Genomic DNA, 24,824 nt, shown 5'->3' with positions numbered 1-24,824 from the left:
TGAAGAAAGGTTGATAAAAAATTTAAAATCTATTTTAAAAAACTTACTATATGTTAGAAGTATGGAGTTGAAATCTTATATTTAAATTTATATAAAAATAGAAATACATGCCACTATTATAGATATTTTTATCAAATATAAAAAAATTCACCCTCAATTGTTCATTTAAAAATAGAATAAAATGTACCCCAAGAGCATTGCCGTGGTGGAAAAGCACTGGCAATCAGGTGGAGGGATCGTGTGTTCGAGCCTGATAGATATAGTCGTGAAGCCGACAGTTGATGCGAGGGGTCAACATGTCTTGTGGATGGTAAGACGAGATGAGTCCTAGACTCGGATTTGATGAATGCCTAATTGGCGCCGGAAGCGACAACATTCGATGGCTAGAGTTTTCATATATACCAAATAAAAAAATAAAAATAAAAAATAAAATGTTTAGAATATGTCTTGCATTCTTATCCAAGAGTTGGTAGTTGTCCGTTTTAGACAAAATTGCCCTTACAGGTACAAGCTTTAAGAGGCGGAGTTGCAGGACTCAGCACGGCCAGCGAATCACCGGGGGCTTTTTGACAGTACAGCCTTGGTGTATTAGCGTGCACCGTACGCGCCGATAACATCGCGACAAAACGCCATTGCCATCGCCTCCCTCGCTCCTCACTCCTCAGCTTCTGCACCTGAACTAGCTTCAGAGAGGGAGAGAGAAAGAGAGAGAGAGGATGCCGGAGGAGACGAAGTCGATAGACTACGTTATGGAGGCGGCTTCGGGGCCTCACTTCTCGGGGCTGCGCGTCGACAGCCTCGCCGCCGCTTCTTCCTCCCCATCCGCAGCTGCATCCGCGTTTTCTGCGGCCCTGCCGGACGCTACCTCTCTCAAACAACCCTTCGTCATCGGTAACTTTTCCTGCGCCTTTGATTGTTTGATTTCTGCTTTCATCCGTAACCCTTTGTTCCATTGTTGAAAATTTCTGAGGAAAAAAGTGATATCATGATTTTCGTTAGCAATTAACAGTATTGTTGTTCTTTGATTGAAAATTTTGCCCCCTTTTTGTTTATCTTTCTGTTTTAGTGATAGTGTTTCTCATTGCTGATAAAATCTCAGGAAAAAATAATGAACTTCTTGATTTTCTCAGCAATTTATCGGAGTATTATTGTTGTTGTTATAGTTGTTGAAAAGTTTGCTTTCCCCGCTCTTCCCCCTCCTCCATTTCATTTTCTGTATTAATGATTTTGTTTGTGTGGTTTGAGTAGGAGTTTCGGGAGGTACTGCTTCGGGCAAGACAACAGTGTGTGACATGATCATTCAACAGCTTCACGATCACCGAGTTGTGCTTGTCAATCAGGTTTCTTCGAGAGCCTATTTGTTTTGTGCAATTATTAATTTCAATGTGCACTGATCGTTAATGATTGTCGGCACTCCAGAAGCAGTTCAGCTTCAATTTTCATCCAAATCTTCTATGTTCTGTTTACTTGTGTTTTTTAGTTTTTGAGTACTCAAGTCAGCTGGTTGACGTTCAGTACATTGAAAAATGGTTTTCAAACTTACATTGTGAAATGATAAAGATTTGTAACGCCCCAATCTGAGTCTGTCAGGGAGTACTGTGTCTCTCCTCCTTCACTTGGACTAGACAATAGGGGGGCGGACTTTATGGGACTAATGACTGGCCCCACAGACCAATACGCGTCATTTTCAGTGTGTTTTGTACTCACTCACACAATTTTTTAGAAAACTTCTCAGAAGGTCATCTATCTCAAGATTACTCTAAGTCAAACATGCCTAATCGTGGAGTTCTTATGAGAAGACTTCCGAAAAGAAAGGTGCACCTTGTTGATATGAGTATTAACATCTAATCTTTTTTAAGTCTTTCTTTCACGGGTTATCACATTCTCCCCAACTTTGGATACTGTTTGAGATTGGAGGGAGGGAGGATAGCCCTGGCTTTGTCGCTAAATGTTACCCTTGCTTTGTACTTGTGTCAAATATTGTATTTTTGGATCTTATGTAAACTGTGATACTTGATTGTTGCTTTCGGAGTGATGAGATAGTCATTTGTCACCAAGTTACTTGCATACTAAACGTGTACTTATATCAAATATTTTGATTTCTGGATCTTATGTAAATTGTGACATCTGTTTGTGGCTTTTGGAGAAATGAGATAGTCATCTGTCAACTAGTTATTGGCATACTAAATGCCAATCTTGTAGAGGCAATGTGTCAGATAGACACTAGAAGAAGAAGGATTGAAATTGTGTGTGTGTGCCTCAGTGTTCTTAAGAATGGATATATCAATTACAAAAAATATAACTATAACAAGCCTTAAGTCCCACTATCTGGGCTCACCATATGAATCCTTTTTCTGCTAATTCACTCGATCAAGCACATTTTCTTCAACTAACTCAAGGGCTATTAAATCTTTTCTCATCACCTTATTCCAAATTATTTTAGGTCTGCCCCTCCCTCTTATAGTACTTTTGATAGTAATTTTCTTGCTCCTCCTCATTGGCGCGTTACTTGACTTACTTTTGAAATGTTCAAACCATTTAAGCCACCCCTCTCTTATCTTATTTTCTACAGGTGTTATGCCTAACTTATTGCGAGCATGATCGTTCATTAATTTATCCTTTAATGATACACCACTCATCCATATAGTTTTGCTGGTCTTATAGTCATCCTATAAAATTTTTCTTTTAATTTTAGTGGTATTCTATGATTGCATATCACATTTGAAGCACTCCTCCATTTTACCTAGTTTGCTTTAATTTTATGTACTATATCCTCTTCAATTTCTCTTTCTGCTTGCATAATAGATCCACGATATTGAAATCTACTAGTGCTATTGATTTCTTGACATCAAGTTTAATCTTATATTTAGTATTCCTCCTTATATGGCTAAAATTACATTTTATATATTGTCTTGTTTCTACTTATCCAAAAACCTTTAGACTCACACCTTTCTCCAAAGTTCTATTGTAGATTCTACCCCGCTCATGCTTTTATCAATCAAAACAATTTCATTTGCAAATATCATACACCATAAGATCTCGTCTTGGATATTCCTGGTGAGTTCATCAATAGAGCAAACAAATAGGGGCTTAAAGTGGAGCCTTGATGTCCGCTTGTTGTGCTTTGAAACTCTTGAAACTCTCTTTGTACAGTCTTGATGCTAGTCGGTACTCTATCATACATATCCTTGTAACCTCAGTATACTAGCTATATACTCCATTCTTTTCTAAAACCCACTGAAGAACTTCCCTAGGTACTCTATCATATGCTTTCTTTAGGTCAATAAAAAGCCTATGCAAGTCCAGCTTCTTTTCCCTAAACTTCTCCACTAATCTTTGTAGTAGATAGATAGCTTTTGTTGTCGATCTCCTAAACATAAAACCAAATTGATTCTTTGAGACCCTCATAGCGTTCTTACCTACTTCACATCACATTTTAAATCGATTGATTTGTATATAATATACTATGTGTATGGTGCAATTGTAAAAAGCGATGGTTAAAGTAAATTTGATGTTTGGGTGGTAAGTATAGCATTACTACTTCGAATAAATTGTTGAAGGTCTCTCTCTCTCTCTCTCTCTCTATATATATATATATATATATATAATTCCTCTCTCCTCTCTATCCCTCTTTCGTTCTCTTGCCAGAAATTTTTTGCTGCCTTCCATGGCAGCCATCACAACTGCCTCACTTTGAGACAACTAGAATAAAATGGTTGGTTGTTAAATGACCTCTTGTTGCTATAAATTGGGGAAGCTCCTTACTATTTGCACACATTGAATATTGCTAGACATCCCAGAAATTAAGAATATATCAACTATGAATACAGAAATGGTATGCTTAGTTGCTTATCTACTTCACATCACACTTATTTAAACCAATTAATTTGTATATAATGAGCCATACGTGTGGTGCAATCATACAAAGCAATGGCTAAAGTAAGTGTGATGTTTGGGTGGTAAGTATAGTACTGCTGCTACGAATAAATTATTGAGGGTCTCTCTCTCTCTCTCTCTCTCTCTCTCTCTATATATATATATATATATATATATATATATATAATTTTGTTCTCCTCTCCATCCCTCTTTCCTTCTCTTTCCAGGAAATTTTTGCTGCCTTCCATTGTAGCCATCACAACTGCCTCACATCGAAGCAACTAGAATTAAGTGGTTGGTTGCTAAATGACCTCTTGTTGCTGTAAATAGGGGAAGCCCCCTACTATTTGCACGTTGAATTTGGCAAGACATCCTAGAAATTATTGGATACTTTTAATGTGTTGTTCTCAAAGAAGAATAGAATGAGGCTCCATTTGTTAGAAAGTGAATTAATAAGGATCACCTAGTGTGATAGACTATCACTGACTACCTTACTAATGTAAAGGCTCTCTGCAATGAATAGCCTTGTTTAGACCTTAAAATCTAAAATGGAGAAGGACCAGAGGTCTTAAGCTTGTTTTGTACTAATATTTTTTAATATGGTTGTAATTGCCTTCTCTGCAGTAGTTATTTTACACTTCAACCAATTGAGAATGTGTTGTATGATTCCACTTTTAGATGTTGGCCCTATTAATAGATTTATGCAAGTTGATGTGCCTATAAGACTAGAAATTAGCAATTTAATGTTGTTAGTCATTGTGTCTTTTTTTTTTTCTTTTAGAAAATTTTAATGACGCAGGGATGAAAATTTGGCCTTCTGTTTTCTGTACACCTGATGTATTTCGTAAAGATTTCCTTGTACTGTGTTATTGCATTGCCTGCATCTTGTCTGTTTCTATATTTCTTTCTTTTTTTAATGTGCCATAATAATTGACAGAAAGGTTCTCTTACCAATTTTATGTTATATTTTTTATTTCTATTTTGTAGGACTCATTTTATCGTGGTTTGACAGCTGAAGAATCAGAACGTGTGCATGAATATAATTTTGACCATCCTGGTATTCATATTTCTTCTTGAAGCTTGTCGGTTTTCATGGTAGACTCTGGTGGTGTAAATTGCAACTTAGCCCAATTTTTTATAGCCAGATCTTGCATGTGGGAGTCTTGTGCTTAAAGTATCATAGAATTTTGTTGGTTTCTCTGCAGATGCTTTTGACACAGAACAGCTTTTAGAGTGTGTTGAAAAGCTCAAATGTGGGCAATCTGTCCATGTCCCAATTTATGATTTTAAGAACCACCGTCGGTGTTCAGAAAGTTTTCGGCAGGTAAGCACTTGGCTGCTTGTCATGTCTAGACTGTCTCTCTTCCAAGTTATAGTCAGTTTACAACGATTACAGCATTGGGTCACCGTACAAGTGCACATGACAACAAGGTTTTGGAAATAAACAGCTTTTTCATGCAAAAACAGTAGCAAGACAAATAAGCTGGATTGCACCAACCAATACACGTCAATCGCATCATGTCAAGCTTTTTCGTATGCATTGGTCTTTTTTTAAAGGTTCATCATGTCTTCTCACAATCTCAATGCATGTTGCTTTTGACTTTGTGCTCGAGATGTGAGGACAATGTGAAGCTGTGAACCATAACATCCATTACTTCAATAGTGACTTTTCACTAGATGAGCTGCTGTATTACCTGAATTCCCATTATCTTTGCCAACAATAGCTGCTGTCTTATTTGTAGGGGTGTGCAATTGGCTGGTTCGGAAAATTAACCAAATTAACCGAAAAAATTCGGTTAATTATTCATCATAACTGAACCGACCAAACTACCCTTCTTTCCCGAACCTTATGCGATCGAACATAATTTTTGGTTAATTCGGTTAAACGAATCAAATTATAATTAATTATGGGAAAAAAATATGATTGTATGCTTTCAATATTTAATTATTAATTATATAATAATTATGGAACTCTAATTATAAATTATATAATTTGTATTTAATTATTAATTAATTATATACTTTGGTTAATCGGTTAACCAAAATGTAATTTCTCCATAACCGAACCGAAAACCTAATAACCGATTCTACTGAAATATAAAACCGAACCAAACCGAACCGAACCGACCGAATTTGGTCAGATATTTCTGTTAATTCAGTTTTCACCGAATTATGCACACCCCTACTTATTTCTCCGCCTTACCTTGCCACTTGCCCATCATGATATTCTCCTTTTAGTTCTTCACATCCTTAAACAGCATCTGATACATTAAGGAACTAACATTGGGAAAGAACTGCAAAAGGATTCATCTTCAAGCAGGTTTTAATCAATTCCTTTGAATGCATTAGTTACAATTTAGTTAAAATTTAGTTTAAATTTGCGTAAGTCCCATGGTTCAATACTTATTTTTTGAGGTGTTATTAGGTGTGTTGGGTGTAGGCATGATTTTTTGTAATTATCATGTCAGATATTCTATTTTTTCCCCTGGATGCAGTGGTGGATTCAGGACCTAGAGTCAGTGGGGGCTGAGACTCTCATGCATAATGCATCTTTAATTTTTTAAAATTTATTCTATACATAAGATTTAAGCTTTTAGATTATTTGTTTATATTCATAATCTATTTCATTGTTAATTTTGACATAGCAATGGAGCACTAGTAAAAAAAAAGAATTAATTTTTCACTACTTTCATTCTGAAAAAAAATACCTTACAATTGTCCTCGATGAGTTTTTGTGTTTTGTGATCGGTCCGTAATCAACTTATTTGTAATGCTATTGAAAATTTCTCATAAATGGCTAGCAAATCATTCTTCCAACAATTTAGGATTTAATATGAAAAAAAATAAAAATTTAGGGTTCGCCTCAAATTATGACATAGTGGGAGCCTTAAATATTTTTTGGAAATTTTCATAAAATATTAAAGAGACCTAAGAAGAGGCCATGCCTTGGTGCGATGGCAAGTGCCTCCGCCTCGGTACGGGTGGTATCGGGTTCGAGACTCGGGAGCGGCCTCTCCAAAAATGGGGGTAAGGCTTGCCAACATCCACCTCTCCCAGACCCCATTCAATGTGGGAGCCTTGTGCATTGGGTACGGCCTTTTTTATTTATTTATTAATAGAGACCTAAGAATCTAGTCTTGTTTATTTGAATTAGTCCCCAAATAAATAATTTTTTTTAAAACAAAAATGAATTAGCCTCACAAATCTTGTTTATTTAGACTTAGGCACCATGTTAATTGGGTGCAATCCCCAAAAGCCCTGCCGCAGTAAGCCTATTATATATATATATAAGCAGTTTTTTTGTAAATTGAGTGGGGACTATAGCCCACACTCATATCAATGTAGAACCACCTATGCTTGGACACCAATCCATCCTTCTCCCTTGTTTGTATCCTGGCACAACTCTACCGTAATTGTGGAGCTGATAGCTCATCTTTTTGATTGTTTCTAATGGTTTTATCACTAAATTGCCACTTCCATTTGATGTTATTTAAGAATCATAATACAAGATATAGTGTCCTGAGATTGGGTGTTTGATTGTATTCATCACATTTTTTTTTTTGCAAGAATCCTCGTTTGTAGATTTTTTAGCATTGGTTCATTGATGATTTCTTGCTGCACCTTGGATGGATAACCCCCTTTAATTGCATGGAACTTCAATAGTGTACTTTCAGTTTTCTGTTGGAAGTGTTTGATTAGCTTTAAGGATTTCTGTTCTAGAAGAGGTTGTTTTAAATAATGTTGTGTAATTGTTTTTATTATTAGTATACTATCAAAAAAAATATCTATTATTTTAATTTTTTGTTTAATTTAGTACAAATGACTTCCTAAATTGTAAAATACTAATATAAATATTTTTTAGGTCAATGCATCCGATGTAATTATCTTGGAGGGAATTCTTGTGTTCCATGATCAACATGTCCGCAGCTTGATGAATATGAAGATTTTTGTTGATACAGGTTTAACACCTTGTGTCAACTTGTTATTGTCAAAATTTATTTTATTGCCGTGTCATATTCTGCCTGACATTTTGTAATGCCCGACACTTACTTGTAATAGCTATCTTTTGTCAATTCACTTTTGAAATAGTTAAATAGACAACTTCTTATTGCTGTTGTATTATTATTACCATTACTATTAATTTTTCAGGGTGGTTCTATTATTATTATTATTATTATGGATGCGGGTTTCAGTTTTATGGGAGGGTGGGGGTGTGGGGTTTCTTTGGGTCCCTATCTAATAAACCATTTGTGGGTGTTCCATTCTACAATTCTGCAAATCCAGCACTGTTCATACTGTTTTCTTTTAGTCATCTGACAATATCCTTCCCAACAAATTTGCATTTAATCAAATAATCAGTGACTTTGAAGTTCCCCCCCTCCCCATCTCAATTTCATACTTTCCCTGAAATTTTCTTTTAAACTATTTGAAAGTATTATTTATTTCATTCATTACATTATTTGGTGATTCATGTTGACCCAACTGAGGAACTGACTTGGGTTTCTTTCCAAGTCAAAGTCTAGTTTGGAATATTGGATTTTAAAATTATGGTTTCAATAATCATAATTTTTAGTTTCACTTCTAAGCTAGCACTGCATTGTTATGTTTTAATTTGGATGTAATTGCAATTAATTTCTTGCAGATGCTGATGTTAGACTTGCACGTAGAATTCGGCGTGACACAGTTGAGAGGGGTAGGGATGTAAACTCTGTTCTTGAACAGGCAAGCCTACTCTTTAACTACTTCCTTTGTCATAATTTTGCCTACTTATTTTACTGTAAAAAATTGCCTTTTTGTTTATTTATTTATTTTTAATTGTCTGTTAAAATTTCCCTGGAGCTTTCTGACAAAAATGACTGGCTTTCTGTCTCAAATTGCCTGCCTTGAAATAGAATGTAAAAGTTCCTATTATGCTTTGTGCTGTTAACAGTGTTAATAAATATTGGAATCTGTGGGATATTGGTTTTTAAACTGTGCTAGAATAGCCAGCCTCTTGCCCATTGTTTAGCTCAAGTAAGGTTGACAAGGATGGACACTAAACTAGGAACAATGTGATAATGAAGTCCAGAATTCTGTTAAAAATTCTAAAACATCTAAGTATGAGGTGGTATTTGTGGCAATGAGTGGCCTATGTGCTACTGCCACCAATGAGCGAAGTTCAGGTATCTACATGGGAGGGGTGCACAGGAGTTATTGCCTGCAAGTGCCTATGGTCTGGAATGTGCGCAAAGTGGTTTAAATATTCTTGCACCCAATTGGAAATAATTGGTATAAGGGTAAGGCTTATATTTTTTGAGAGAGTGCGTTTTTGTCACTCGTTGCATCTTCTTGTATGCTCTACCCAGAGCAAACCCAAAGCCTTGAATTTCTGGAAACCAAAAACTGACTGTAAAAACTGAAAATGTGAACCTAAAATGAACCAACTGATTTGCTTAACTGAATGTTTTGATTTCAACTGTTGGATTCTAGAGCCAAAAATCAACAATGATTCCTTTAATGTTTATTGAAACTGTCGGCGGTTACCCAAGTTTTAGTTTGATTTGGAATTGGGGTAACTTCACACTTGGATAGATAAATATCTCATGTTAATCTAAGCCATCATATCTTTTGGTGTCAGTGAGAGATATAATTTTCTTGACTCCAAAATGAATAGCATACCTCCTAACTATTGTGCTAATTGTGCAGTATGCCAAGTTTGTCAAGCCGGCTTTTGATGATTTTGTTCTGCCATCAAAGAAGTATGCTGATGTGATTATACCTCGGGGAGGTGATAATCATGTTGCAATTGATCTGATTGTGCAACATATTCGCACAAAGCTTGGTCAGCATGATCTTTGCAAGATATATCCCAATGTTTATGTTATTCAATCAACATTTCAGGTATGTATTTTGTTTGTTTCTCATTTGGTGGTCAGTGGCTAGATTTTAATTTATGTGAAGTCAGGAAAATTGATGGTCCTTGGTTATCTATCCCAATCTTAATTTATTTTCCATATGCTTGGTGAGTCTCCTTTTGTTTGATGGGCCACCGTCCTAAACTACCAAATTCAATGATTAGTGAGATGAGTCAATTATTCAGGCAAAAAGTGCCACAGACCATATTAAGTGGTTGTATGGTAATATGGTGGGCTATCATATACTGTTACCTGGATGGAGTATCCCAATGTTTATATTGGATATTTGGTTAAAATTTGTCTAATAAATATTTCAAGTTTAGCGCTTTCTATTTTTTTGTTATAGTTAAGTACTTTTTTAATCATTTTTGGAATAGTGTTGGTGTAACTATTCCTTGCCTAGTTTCTAAACCTGTGAAAGAACAAGATATCAGATTGCAGACAAAACGACATCAGACAAGGTTGAAGTACGAATCCTTTTTGGCAGGAGTTCTAAAAATTGGAGATGGAGTTTGACTGTAGGGAAGCTGAATAGAGTAATGAAATTGTGGGTTCTAAACTTTCAATTCTAGGCAATGCCTTAGTAAATTAAATAGGTGCACTCACACATACGTAGCATATTGGTCTTTCGCATTACGACAAAGGGGAAACAACTGCTAAGTCACTGGTGTTGTTTGTGTTCTAATACACATGTGGAGAGAAACGAACAACACCAGTAGCAAAAAACATTGGTCAAACATTGGGTCTCTGGATATAAATCTTCATATTTTGATGTAAAGGGCTTGGAACTTACCTCGTTTAAAATTCTTCTTTGTCTTCTAGGCTCTCAAATGCGGTTTGTTTATTTTTTGGTCTATGTATGATCTCTAGTGTACTTATGCTCATACTGAAGACCTGTGTTACAGATAAGAGGAATGCATACACTGATTCGAGACACGGATATATCAAAACATGACTTCGTCTTTTATTCTGATCGGCTTATACGTCTGGTACCTTTTTATGTATAGCTTATTTGGAATTCATCATGCACCAGAGGTTTTGTTGAAAACCTACCAAAATGGCTGCTTGTGATGAATTAATTTTCAGGTTGTGGAGCATGGCCTTGGACATTTGCCATTCACTGAGAAGCAAGTGATCACTCCTACAGGTATGTTGAAAAAAAAAAAAAAAAAAGGAAAATAAGTAACAAAAAATTGTGTGTAATTTAAAGTATGTAGTATTTATAAGACATGTTGGGGACACTGCATACATCAGCTTATGCATTGCATTTATTCACAACAGAGTGTCACTTGTGACTTAATTTTGAATTTTTCCCCCTTGTTATGTTTTGGTATTTTATCTAATAATTATATATTTGATCACTGCTGATTTAGCAAATGAATCAAATGATATGCCTGTAGATTCCAAATGAAGTGAATTGTCTGAGCAATATCTATGTAATAACCCTGAATGGTTGGTGTAAAAATTAATTGAGTAGTAATGGTTACATAGGAATTGATTTATCAGCATTGTGGCCTGACAGGCTTTTAGATCATCTTGTTCGAAGGATATATTGCCTTATATTTTTCACATATGTTGTGCATGTTCTATGCCTTGAGATGGTTGAACCAGTGTGTTAAAAGGCTCGATCAAGGCTCACCTCAAGGCACAACATGCCTAAAACGCCTTGAGGCTCAATCTAAAATACCAAATTCCAAAAAGGCTAATGCATTATATGCTGAAGCTAACACATTTTTGCGGAACGCCTTTCGCGCCTTTTTAGTTGAGGCTTACGCATTTTGGGTATGTGATTCTCAAGTAAAAATTGGTTAAAAAATTTTAATAACATGTTTATTTAAAAGGAATCTCATAACATGAGTTGATTTCTAGAACTCTTGAATTTCAATCTTTCCAAAATAACAAAGAGTTGTATCTTAGATCATGAAAATAGTTTGAACTTTGTAATAGTATAGCTCTTTTGTCATTGTTTATGTCATGTATTCAAGTTAGTGATTTTTGAATGGTCGACAAGTAGTTTGCAAAGCATATATATTTTTTTCTTTCTTACATTATATTTGTGATTTTCTTAATTTTTATTTATTTTTAAAATATATAAAATTTATTTACATTTTTTATTCTTAAAAAATAAATTCTTAAAAGGCTTACGCCCCAATGCCTTAAGGCTTATGCCTCGCCTTTTAAGGGTTAAAATGCCTCGCCTTACGTCTTCGCCTTTTAAAACATTGAGTTGAACAAATGTACTGGCGTCTTAGTTTCTTTTTGTACTGAAAATTATTTTATACATAATAAAAATAGCCTTTATTAATATAGTTCATTTATCCTTTGTACACATCCATATTCTTTTCTATCTTTATTGTTTTGAAAAATGAATTTAAGCCCCCAAACATTGTTAAATCATATCAAGTTGTTTTTTCTATTTTTATATTGTAAAAATATTTGGGATTTAATGTGTTGTGACCACTATTTGTGATGCTTATATTTTTAATTTCTATAGTCAGGATGATTCTTCTTAGAATCTTTGGTTCTTTCGTAATTTTAATGATATGGAGATAAGGAATTTACTTCTTTGAGCTCTATTCTTGATTCTTATTGGTTTCCTACCCTCCCTAGATAGGAGATTATACTCTTTTGATAGCTCTGGTTCTTTTTGCTGCAAATCCTTCTATTCCTAGTTTTTTGGCACACCATCTAATAGTCGTTTCTTGTCAAACAAATTGATTTGGAAGGCTAAGGTTCCTTTTAAAGTTCAGGCTTTTTCTTTTGCATGTGTGTGGTTGTTCGCTGAAGAGGAGGCCTAATAATAGTTCGTCGCTTGCTGTGTATGTTATGTGCAAGCTGAATAGTGAGACCATTTGCCATCTTTTTCTGCATATTCCTTATATTTGGAGGCGGTGAATTTTTTTTTTCTTCATTACCAGCTATGCTATATGGACCGGAATGTTAAGCGACGAAGAAACATAATATCCAAAAAGTAAAAGTTGCTAAGATGAGAATGCTTAGATAGATGAGTGGTATAGCATTGAAAGATGAATTAAGGAATGAACATATTTGTGGTAAGTAGGTGTAGCTCCTATAAAAGAGAAGATAAGGGAGGGATGACCTAGATGGTATGGACACTTGCAACGTAGGCCATATAGTGCACCTGTGAGGAAGAGTGAATTAGTTACTATAGGGGGCAGTAGAAGGGGTAGGGGTAGACCTAAAATAACTTGGTAGGAGATAGTGAGTAGGGATTTAATATCCTTGAATCTATAAAAAGAGGTCCATGATCACATAAATTGGCGGAAAATGATTCATATAGCCAACTCCACTTAGTGGGACTAAGGCATGGTTTTGTTGTTGTTGTTGTTGGCTATGGTGTGATGCATTTGTCTAGAAAGGAATTTGAGTATCTTCATGACAAAGCTACCCCTCTTAACTTGCTTTGGGAGAGAGAGTTATTTTTTGCCTCACTTTGTGCGTCCACAGCTGGTGCTTTTCCAGGAGTTTCTGATTCTAATCCAGTGAGATTTGGACATACTTGCTGCATTAATTGTTCATTGTTTTTCTTTTCTTTTATTTTTTATGTATCTGTATTTTAAATTCTCTTCTTTAATATAATTTTCTTTTCTCTAAAAAAAAGGTTATGACCCCTTAAGTTCTTGTTAGCTTTTTCTAGGCTATAAGAGCTATCTATGTTTATATGCATACTTGTTGTAGTAGTTTAAATGTAAGAATTTGGATCGTGTGGCTTCAAACATACGGTAAAAAATATTACTCTGCTTTTCTTTGAAATTTGGTTTTATTTCATTTCAGGATCAGTGTATACTGGGGTTGACTTTTGCAAGAAATTGTGTGGAGTTTCTATTGTCCGAAGGTGAGCCTTCAACAAGGTATTGGGGAAATTGATTTTTTGGTTATGGACATGCTTTAAATCATTTATGTAAAGGAATAATGCAGTGTTTGAACCAAAATTACACCCCATCTTTCAGGTCTCCAATTTTTGCATAAAACTTTTATCTTTTCAATTCAATTGGATTTATTATCAGCCATCCAACTATGAGCTTAAGTTGATTTTTAGTGTTGGTGCCTTGGTGGCTGAATTCCTCATGATGTCTGTCACAATTTGCAAGCATTATTTATTTGTTTTTGCGTTAAAGATGATGTTTCTGTAGTATAAAATATGCACCAGTTGAAAAAAAAAAAAAAAAAACTTTTAGCATTCGGCATGTCCTTGTATTTCCAAAGACAATTGAATTAATTTACTGGATGATGTCAATGATAAGCAAAGATAAATATTTATCATAGATGGCCTTATGAAAACCACTAGAATGTGATGTACAAGATTGTAGAAAAGATACCACCTTTGAACTTTTTGTTGCAGGTATCCACATGGTCCGACCTCAAGCTTGAAGCCTCAAATATATTCATTAATTTTTTCCCCTCTTTAACCGTAAACCACAACCTACTCAAGGAGACTCTTCTGCAACATGCAAATTTTCACATCTCCAAATCCCAAATCTGACCTAATAAATAGTCTTTTCTTTTGTTTTTTGTTACTTTATTTTCTCCAGGTAGGCACTAGGTTGAGGTTGCTTGTGGTACCTGAATTTGTTTTCTTGAGAACATGTGAAAGCAAACAATTAAAGGAAGATGATTTTTCTCATCCTCCTGACCTCAGAATGAATGATGGAAAAATTATTCTTCCTTGCTATCCAAATCTGCATTCCTGCCCTAACAAAGTAGAAATAATCTTATCATTGGCTTTTCCCATTAGTATATTTTTTGTCTTCCAGGATTATTCTTAACAGGGATCAGAGGATTTCTGCAATGTTGACACTAGTGCATGTAGTTCTCACAAATATTCCATCTTCTCCAGGGTAGTACTTAACTATCCCTTATGTGTTTCATATTTTGAGCTTCAAATTTCTGAACAAGCCTCATTTTTTATGATATATCAGATCTACTTGCCTATAAGCTATTAGTGTTCAAAAGTAGCTTATTTCTTAAATATTCTGTATGGTGACATTTTGATTTTTAAATTCCTCAATGAATTCTTCTACTATTTTTAGTCAAAGTTCTTGTCATCTTCGAAGAATACCTTTTTTTATAAACCTTAATTTTCTTCTGGAATTGATCAGACCTTGATTAAGCTATGTGTGGGTTGTGTTTGTTAAATATTTTGTGAATGGCCCAATGAATTGGCCTTGAGTTCTGTACATTATATATAGACTTTACAAGAATGCTATACATGGAAAGTAAATAAGGTCTAGCGTGATTATAGCCCTATATAAGTAAACTATAATCTGGCAAGCTCTATACATGTAAACTAAATATATGCTAACTGTACAAAACAATGAATTGAAATATAAGGAAATAAATGTGGGCTGAAGTAAGGAAAGAAATCTTTTGCTTTGCTGTTCTGTTGACAGCCCCCCTCAAATTGATGCGGGTTGATCAACAAGCATCAATTTGCTACTTAGGAAGCAATGTCGATGATGAGTGAGATTGGTGAAGATATCCGCAATTTGTAATTCAGTGGAAATGTGTGGAAGAGTGATAACACGAGCTTCAAATGCTTCACGGATAGAGTGACAATCGACTTCAATATGCTTCGTGCGCTCATGATAGACAGGAGTGGCCGTGATCTGGATAGCACTTGTATTATCAGCATGTAGAGGTGTAGGATCGGCCTCAGAAAAACCTAGCTTAGCAAGCAAGCCTCGAAGCCAAATAATTTCAGAACAAGCAAGAGACATTGCTTGGTATTTAGATTCCGTCGATGGCTTAGAAACTCGGTCTTGCTTCTTACGCTTCCAAAAGATTAATACATCACCTAAGAACACACACCAACTAGTGATGGAGCGACGTGTATCCGCACAACCAGCCCAATTAGCATCGCTATAAGCAGCAAGGTGAGTAGAATTGCCTGCAGGGAAGAATAAACCACTGGCAGAAGTGCCCTGAACATGGCGTATGATCCTACGGACAGCAGCCAAATGAAAATGACGAGGAGTCTGAAGAAATTGGTTGACTTGTTGTATAGGAAAAGAAATGTCTGGTCTAGTAATGGTGAGATAGACAAGACTACCCACCAACTTCTAGTATAAACTGGGATCAGCAAGTAAGTCATCCTCCTCTTTGCGAAGCTTAACATTTAATTCCATGGGAGTATCAACAAAAGTACCCTTTTGAAGGCCAGCTGTGGCCACCAAGTCACTAGCATACTTATGTTGATTGATTGAAATACTTGAGGGACTACGATTCACCTCAAGACCAAGAAAATATGTGAGAGACCCAAGATCTTTCATTTGAAAGGACTCTCTGAGATAAGTCTTGAGCTGAGCAAGTAAAGCAGAATCGGAACCAGTAATCACAATATCATCAACATAAACCAAAAGAACAACAATACCTATGTCTAATTTTCGATGAAACAATGAAGTGTCATACTTGCCCTGTTTGAAAGTAAATTGTAATAAAGTGGTGCGGAATTTGTCAAACCAGGCCCTCGAAGCTTGTTTGAGACCATAAAAAGGACGACGAAGCTTACACACATGTGAAATCGGAGAGGAAAACAAGCTCGGGGGTGGCTTTATATAAATACACTCTTTAAGATCCTCGTGAAGAAAAGCATTCTTGACATCCATTTGATGTAGTGGCCACTCACTGGAAGCAGCAATAGTTAGAATCGTACGAACAGTAGTCATCTTAGCCGCAGGAGCAAAGGTCTCTTCGTAATTGACACCATATTCCTAATTATTCCCAAGTGCAACAAGGCGAGCTTTGTAACGATCAAGACTTCCATCAAATTAGACCTTGACTGAGTAAACCCATTTACAACTGAGAGGAACAATGGTGGGAGGACAAGGCTCAATGTCCCAGGTGTGATTGGCCTCTAGAGCGGCAATTTCTTCCTGCATAGCTTGTTGCCAACAATCATGCTTGGCAGCGTGCGAGTAGGAAGTGGGAATATCTAAATTGGACAATGTAGTAGTAAGAGCTGAAACAGAGTTACTAGAACTTGAAGAGGGAAACCCATACCTGTCCATGGGTACAGACACTCGAGAAGAGCAACGTACCAAAGGCTTTGGAGGTGCTGTAATTGGCTGAATTTAGAGTGTGGTAGGATCATATATTGGATGAGCTATCGGAAGAGACTGTGGGTGGGGGCACCGCGTATACATAATACCTGGTTTAAAATGGGAACTGACTGGATGAGGATCCAAGAACTGCTCCTCAAAGGAGGGGAGAATCACAGTAGGAGAGGAAGGTACAGAGGACACAGGAAAGAAATGTTGATTTTCAAAGAAAATAGCATTCCTTGTAATGCGTGTATGATGTAATGTAGGCTCATAGCAAACAAATCCCTTTTGACACGCATTGTATCCCAAGAATGCACATCGAACAGATTGAGCAGATAATTTATGTCGCTCATAAGGAGGTAAATGAATAAAACATACACAACCAAAGGTACAAAGGTTATTGTAACTAGGTTGCTTAGCAAATAAACGGAAATAGGGAGACTCCATGAGTAGGACTTGAGAAGGTAAACGATTAATCAAGTAAGTAGCAGTTTTCAGAGCCTCAACCTAGAACAAGGATGGAATAGAGGATTCTAGCAAGAGAGTACGGACCACATCTAGGAGATGACGATTTTTCCGTTTGGCTACTCTATTTTGTTGGGGAGTAGCAGGACATGAACGTTGATGAATAATGCCTTTAGAAGCAAAAAATGCCTAAAACTCAGTAGACACATATTCACCATTAGAATTTGTGCGTAATGTTTTAATAGAAGCAGAAAATTGATTGTCAACATATGCTAAAAACTCAGTGAAAGTATGAAAAACCTCAGATTTAGAGTGAAGAAAGTAGACCCAAGTAAATCTGCTATGATCATCAATGAAAGTCACATGGTATTTAAATTTTTCATGTGAACTAACCAGGGAAGGTCCCCAAACATCACTATGGATGAGCTCAAAACACTGAGAAGCTCTACTAGCATGCAAAGGGAAGGGAAGAGTTTTGCTTTTACCAAGTTTGCAAGAGGCACGCTCAAGAGATAAAGAAGAACGTTCTTTATTACCAAGTAAACTAGAGTTCAATACATGAGATAAGATCTGAGTATTGGGATGACCTAAATGACAATGCCACACCATACTAAAATTTGAAACATTATTACAAGCAAAAGACTTAATTGAAGAAGCCGGATAACATGTTGGAACAGGCAAAAGTAGTGGAAACAAGTTCCCCAATTTAGGTCCCTTCGCGATCGGCTCCCTTGTTACCTCGTCCTGCACAACACAACCATTACAAGAAAAATTAACGGCACAATTGTTATCAACTAATTGACCAACATAAATAAGATTCATGGAAAGCTGAGGAGCAAGAAACACAATAGTGAACTTAGAAGAGGCATCTCCGACAGTAGCTATTGGCAAAGAACTGCCATTGGTAGTCTGATAGTAGGTTGACCAGCGTAGGGCCAAACATGACACAAGGTAGTGGAATTATTCGTCATGTGATTAGAGGCACCTGAGTCCACATACTAGAGATTAGTAGAATTGTTAGCTTGGAGCCCCATTGCTGATAATGACGAAATTAGCATCTATTGCACCATTTCGGATGCGCAGTAATTCGCTGGAGGATGTGTAGGAATAGAGAGTAACCTAAAGAAGAGCCAGGGGCCGCAAAAGTCACTGTGGGAGGTACACTACCAGAAGTATGGAATGCTTGGGCCTGACGATTCTACAGGCGGATACGACATTTTTTGATAATGTGACCATTCTTCTTGCAATAAGAGCAGAATTTCTTGAAACAATTAGCAGCGATATGTCCAAACTCTTTGCAACAAAAACACTGCAAAGTATTAGAATGCGCAGGCAGTCCTCTTCGTTGAGCGGCATAAGCCAAAGGGACAGACGCCACAGGGACAGACCCGGAACTACCATGAGATTGTGCCAGAGTAACTTGAGTACTAAGTCGTTGTTCTTCACGAAGTACCTCACCAAAACAAACATCTAGAGAAGGAACAGGAGAGTGATTTAGCAGAGACAAGCGAACAGATTCATACTCGGGGCAGAGTTTCATAAGAAATTGATCATAATGACTAGTCTCGTGAAGACGTTGAATAATGGGAAGAGAAGCTACAGGAACATCCGCAGTAACTAGATCAGAATATTCATTCCAAAGAGTCAGAAACCTTGAATAATAGTCTTGGATGGAACGATTGTCATGTTGAAACATGGCAACCGCATGCTCTAACTGAAACCAACGTGCACTGTTATCTTGATGATATACTGTTTTTAAATAAGTCCACATGGATTGAGCGGTGTGATAAGGTTGCAACTTGGGGACAATATGTGGCTCAACCGAGCCAAGAAGCCAAGACATAATCCAAGCATCAAACACAACCCATGAAGGACAAGCTGCGGACTCCTTGGATTTATCAGGATTGGGTGCACAATCTGTGCCATCAATATGACCCCCAACAATCTTTTTCCTTTAGGAAAAGTTCAAACTGAAAAGCCCACGTAGAATAATTGTTGCCCGTAAACTTGGCACACATATGTGCGGAGTCCATGCTAAATAATAGAGAAAATTGAGAAGCCAAAAAAAGTGGCAAACAGCAACAGAAACTGGAGAAATAAGTGGCAAACCAGAAACCTGCTGTGCCTGCTTGCTGAAAGTCACAAGCCTGCTTGCTGAGAGTCACAAACAGCAACAGAAACTGGAGAAATAAGTGGCAAACTAGAAACCTGCTGTGCTTGCTTGCTGAAAGTTTCAAAAAGCAACAGAAAACTGTTGCCTGCTTGCCGAGAATCACAAGGACATAAACTGGAGGAATAAATGGCAACCCAGAAACCTGCTGTGCCGACAGCCACGCAGCCACAGAAGTACTGAAAGAACAGAGAAAAATTCCAGAAGAGAAAAAAAAACCACAACAGCCATGAAACTGAGAAGACAAAAAATCAAAGGGAAAAAAAAGTAGCAGTCGGCTGGCTCTGATACCATGTCAAATATTTTGTGAATGGCCCAATGAATTGACCTAGTTCTTTATATTATATATAGACTTTACGAGAATGCTATACATGGAAAGTAAATAAGGTCTAGCATGATTCTACTCTATACAAGTAAACTATAATCTGTCAAGCCCTATACATGTAAACTAAATAGATGCTAACAGTACAAAATAATGAGTTGAAATATAAGGAAATAAATGTGGGCTGAAGTAAGGAAAGAAATCTTTTGCTTTGCTGTTTGCTGTTCTGTTGACAGTGTTTCCAGTTTACTTTTATGCCGCAATTACTCTTGTATTATGAAATCAATTTGTATAGTTATTGAGTTTTAGATCCTCGTTTTACATTTGGTTTGGTGCTATGCACCCTCTGAATCTTTATTTTGGAATTTTCTGTTAAGAGTGAATTGCTCTTCACTGTCTCCGTCGTAATTACTTGTATAAAGCTTTTCTTGTTTGTCATGTTGCAGTGGTGAAAGCATGGAAAATGCTTTGCGAGCATGCTGCAAAGGAATAAAAATTGGAAAGATTCTGATCCACCGTGACGGAGACAATGGGAAACAGGTGTAGTTTACCTTTTTCTTGCCTAGCCCCCTCCCCTCCTATGTCGAAATTTTCTAGGTGAAGAAAATGTTTGCTTTCTCCATGCTGTATCTCAATAAATAATTTTAACTGTAATTTTATCTCTTCTACTTAAGTAGCTCATATATGAGAAGCTTCCCAAGGACATCTCAGAGCGGCATGTTCTGCTTCTAGATCCAGTCCTTGCTACAGGTAACTTTGTTGTTTTTCTGCGTTATTTTCTGTATTGTGCAATTACTGCATCATGTAAGAACAGTCTTGTGCAAGAGATGTGCTTTTGACAATACATTTACAACCTAGACCCATCCATAAGTAAGAAAATCCAGCAAGATAAATGGAACTAAAAGGGTGGTTTGTGAAGATCTTACGCGTTCAATATAAGGATCATCTTGAGATGCCATTTTGTATGGATTGAATTGAATGCTTGAAGTTTCCTCTCAGTAATGCAAATTGGTTGTTTGCCCTGGACTCCCCTACTAAAGGATTTGATTGCATAGTTCTAGTTCTACTGAAGACATCGTTCCAGAAAATATTTTGTTGTGTCTGAGTCAACAAGTTAAAATCAGAGGGTCCAAAAGAGTTCATTTATTGTTGGTCCTTGTGTTGTTGCTATCAGTGCATTCCAGGAGACAAGTTTTATGGATGAGTAAGGTCAGATTTCCCATTTGAATTTGTGATTTTTACCATGATTGATTATTACACATTTTAAGTCAGCTGTAAAACTTAGAGGCTAACAAATATAAGGTATTACAAAGATTGAAGTTCTTTGATTGAGGTTATGTAAAGTGTGATTTTTTTTTTTATCATAATTCTCATAATCCTTATTCATGGTTGTTAAAACTTGATATACATTGTTGGCCCACAACCAAATAGCTTAAGCTTTTAGGTAAAGTGGTAATCTAACCTTGTATCAGAGCTGGTTACCAAGGGGTCTTGAGTTCTAGTCTTGTTGCCCACGTTTATTGTGTGGTGTTTGAAAAAATTAATGCATTCCCTATCATGGGTGTTATTTGTCGTGTGTTTATCTCTCCACGTGCTGTCTGGCCACATGTGCGGGGGAGTGTTAAAACTTGATATATATTGTTGGCCCACAACCTTATAGCTTAAGCTTTTAGGTAAAGTGGTAATCTAACAAACAAAGGTTATATAAAGTATGATCTTCGTTTATCATAATCATTGTTCAAGCATTGCGCTCGCTTCTGTTTTAGAGTTCTATTATTGTTTGTGAGCTTTTCAGTAATAAAAGTTTTGATTGCATAGTTCTAGTTCTACTGAAGACACCGTTCCAGAAAATATTTTGTTGTGTCTGAGTCAACAGGTTAAAATCAGAGGGTTCAAAAGAGTTCATTTATTGTTGGTCCTTGTGTTGTTGCTATTAGTGCATTCCAGGAGACAAGTTTTATGGATGAGTAAGGTCAGTCAACTATAAAACTTAGAGGCTAACAAATATAAGGTATTACAAAGATTGGAGTTCTTTGATTGACGTTATGTAAAGTGTATTTTTTTTTTATCATAATTCTCATAATCCTTATTCATGGTTGTTAAAACTTGATATACATTATTGGCCCACAACCAAATAGCTTAAGCTTTTAGGTACAGTGGTAATCTAACCTTGTATCAGAGCTGGTTACCAAGAGGTCTTGAGTTCTAGTCTTGTTGCCCACGTTTATTGTGTGGTGTTTGAAAAAATTATTGCATTCCTATCATGGGTGTTATTTGTCGTGTGTTTATCTCTCCACGTGCTGTCGGGCCACATGTGCGGGGGAGTGTTAAAACTTAATATATATTGTTGGCCCACAACCTTATAGCTTAAGCTTTTAGGTAAAGTGGTAATCTAACAAACAAAGGTTATATAAAGTATGATCGTCGTTTATCATAATCATTGTTCAAGCATTGCGTCGCTTCTGTTTTAGAGTTCTATTATTGTTTGTGAGCTTTTAAGTAATAAAGGATTTGATTGCATAGTTCTAATTCTACTGAAGACATCGTTTTAGAAAATATTTTGTTGTGTTTGAGTCAACAGGTTAAAATCAGAGGGTCCAAAAGAGTTCATTTATTGTTGGTCGTTGCTATCAGTGCATTCCAGGAGACAAGTTTTTTCCCATTTGAATTTGTGATTTTTACCATGATTGATTATTACACATTTTAAGTCAACTGTAAAACTTAGAGGCTAACAAATATAAGGTATTACAAAGATTGAAGTTCTTTGATTGAGGTTATGTAAAGTGTGATTTTTTTTTAATCATAATTCTCATAATCCTTATTCATGGTTGTTAAAACTTGATATACATTGTTGGCCCACAACCAATTAGCTTAAGCTTTTAGGTAAAGTGGTAATCTAACCTTGTATCAGAGCTGGTTACCAAGGGGTCTTGAGTTCTAGTCTTGTTGCCCACATTTATTGTGTGGTGTTTGAAAAAATTATTGCATTCCCTATCATGGGTGTTATTTGTCGTGTGTTTATCTCTCCACGTGCTGTCGGGCCACATGTGCGGTGGAGTGTTAAAACTTGATATATATTGTTGGCCCACAACCTTATAGTTTAAGCTTTTAGGTAAAGTGGTAATCTAACAAACAAAGGTTATATAAAGTATGATCTTCGTTTATCATAATCATTGTTCAAGCATTGCGCTCGCTTCTGTTTTAGAGTTCTATTATTGTTTGTAAGCTTTTAAGTAATTTTCCTGATATGAGGTTTTACCCATCCGGTGGCAAAACTATAATCATGAGTTAAAGTGTCTCGTTCAATCCAAACCCGAAATTTGTCGACGAGTAGATGATTAGATGTGCATATAGACAAAAGGCTTTTTTTCCCATGTGAAACAAAGTCATCAATATTTTTTCATGAGACAAAAGTTGGTTGATTTTGTATCAAATAAGCCTGTCAGTGTATCGAATTTTAATCAGACAGATGTGGATAACATTGGAGCATCTTGCACAAGATCTTAAAGTTCAAGATTGATCATGTTTTAGGTTAAGGCTGTCTTTCCTTTTCCTGTTGGAACTTTATGCATGCTGTTATGTCTTCTTTGAAGGTAATTCTGCTGGCCAAGCAATTGAACTACTCATACAGAAGGGAGTTCCCGAATCCCACATTATATTCCTGAACCTCATCTCAGTGAGTTATTCCTCAATGCTGAGTTTGGGGTATGTTCTTTTACAATGTTGAGATTCCAATCACATTATTAACCATTTTGTTCATTTCAGGCTCCCGAGGGAATCCATTGTGTCTGCAAACGGTTCCCATCCTTGAAAATCGTCACTTCAGAGATTGATGTTGCTCTAAATGAAGAGTTCCGTGTCATACCGGGCATGGGGGAGTTTGGTGATCGCTACTTTGGCACTGATGATTGATGGATGATGGTTGGTATTTGGGAAGAGCAGAGTTTGTTAACTTGTATTTGAGTGGGATGGTATTTTCTCTTGGATTGAATAGATACCCAGGGAAAAGCTTAAAGAAATTGGTTTAAGCTTTGTTCATAATTCATTTAGGGTGCGATTTTATTTTACTCGGGGTGTGACGTCATTTAGGGTGTGACGTTATTTATGCTCTGATGAAAAAGTATGATTGCATTTCAGCACTATGATGCATAGATTGTTATGCGTTACTAGCTCTCAGATGTAGATGTACTTCTAGCACTATGAAGCCTCGTGATTTTCCTCAAGAGAAGAGAACGATATTCCTCAACTCAATTGAATTTAATTTCATTAGAGTCTTGAGTAGTATGACAAAACTCGAAGTTAGCTCACCAAATTACTTGAGTAGTTTCAATTTGAGTTTAAGTCGAATTGAGTTATAGATGATGCTCAAATAAGTCAAGGCTAACTTGGTTCACTTTCACCATAAATGACATAACAATTACAACAAAATCAAGCCTTAAGTCTCTTTAGATACGATCGATCTAAAATGGCATATAGTACCAATAAAAGCTTACCAAAATATGTGTTCAATGAAGACAATTTGTTCATGAATAAAATGTGCAAACTTTGGTTTCTCAAAGAAGGATATGAAGTCTTTTTACACAAATAATTCAAGAGATAAGATATTTTGTTGCACAAATTTTAAAAAAGTTCTCTTATTTTTAGTTAAAATCTATATTTTGAGTACGGGTGTAATTGGTTTCTTACGGTTTTATGGGTCAAATCGAAAAATGAAGCCTTATGGTTTTAAGTATTCCCAAAATAAAATCGAAATCGAACTGAATTTATTACCCCTTGGAGAACTAAACATTCAGCGGTTCGATTATAGTTTTTTCGATTTTTAATTAATTTTCTAAATATTCAACAATTGCTTTTCACAAGAGTTGTTGAAAATCTATTGGACATTTTGATTTTTAAATATTAAATGAACCAATTATGTATTAGCATACTAATTAAGTAATTAAATTAATTTATATAAATAATTTAAATTTAAATAAATTTTTTTTTTGGTTTGGAGACTGAAATCGAAACTGAATACCAAAAAATCGAATCGTTTG

The 24,824-nt window shown here is 36.1% G+C and overlaps 1 protein-coding gene across 2 annotated transcripts; it reads left to right on the top strand.

Moving 5' to 3' along the window:
• The first annotated feature begins 484 nt into the window (after positions 1-484).
• On the top strand, positions 485-24,057 carry LOC131168268 (uridine/cytidine kinase UKL1, chloroplastic). Of its 2 annotated transcripts, XM_058127572.1 has the most exons (15): positions 505-891; positions 1,249-1,340; positions 4,864-4,933; positions 5,082-5,200; positions 7,739-7,835; positions 8,519-8,598; positions 9,562-9,756; positions 10,676-10,759; positions 10,857-10,917; positions 13,566-13,626; positions 14,546-14,629; positions 20,235-20,328; positions 20,466-20,538; positions 23,382-23,464; positions 23,554-24,057. In XM_058127572.1, exons 1-15 carry the CDS (start codon positions 717-719, stop codon positions 23,698-23,700), a joined length of 1,515 nt encoding a protein of 504 aa, XP_057983555.1. In that variant the 5' UTR covers positions 505-716; the 3' UTR covers positions 23,701-24,057. The 2 variants fall into 2 exon arrangements, with proteins under 2 accessions (XP_057983556.1, XP_057983555.1); XM_058127573.1 differs by lacking the exon at positions 14,546-14,629 and having other exon boundaries at positions 485-891.
• Positions 24,058-24,824: the final 767 nt, after the last annotated feature.

Source organism: Malania oleifera, chromosome 11, assembly GCF_029873635.1.
Source record: "Malania oleifera isolate guangnan ecotype guangnan chromosome 11, ASM2987363v1, whole genome shotgun sequence".
In the NCBI taxonomy this organism is placed as follows: domain Eukaryota; kingdom Viridiplantae; phylum Streptophyta; class Magnoliopsida; order Santalales; family Ximeniaceae; genus Malania; species Malania oleifera.
This window is presented reverse-complemented; position numbering and strand designations above follow the sequence as displayed.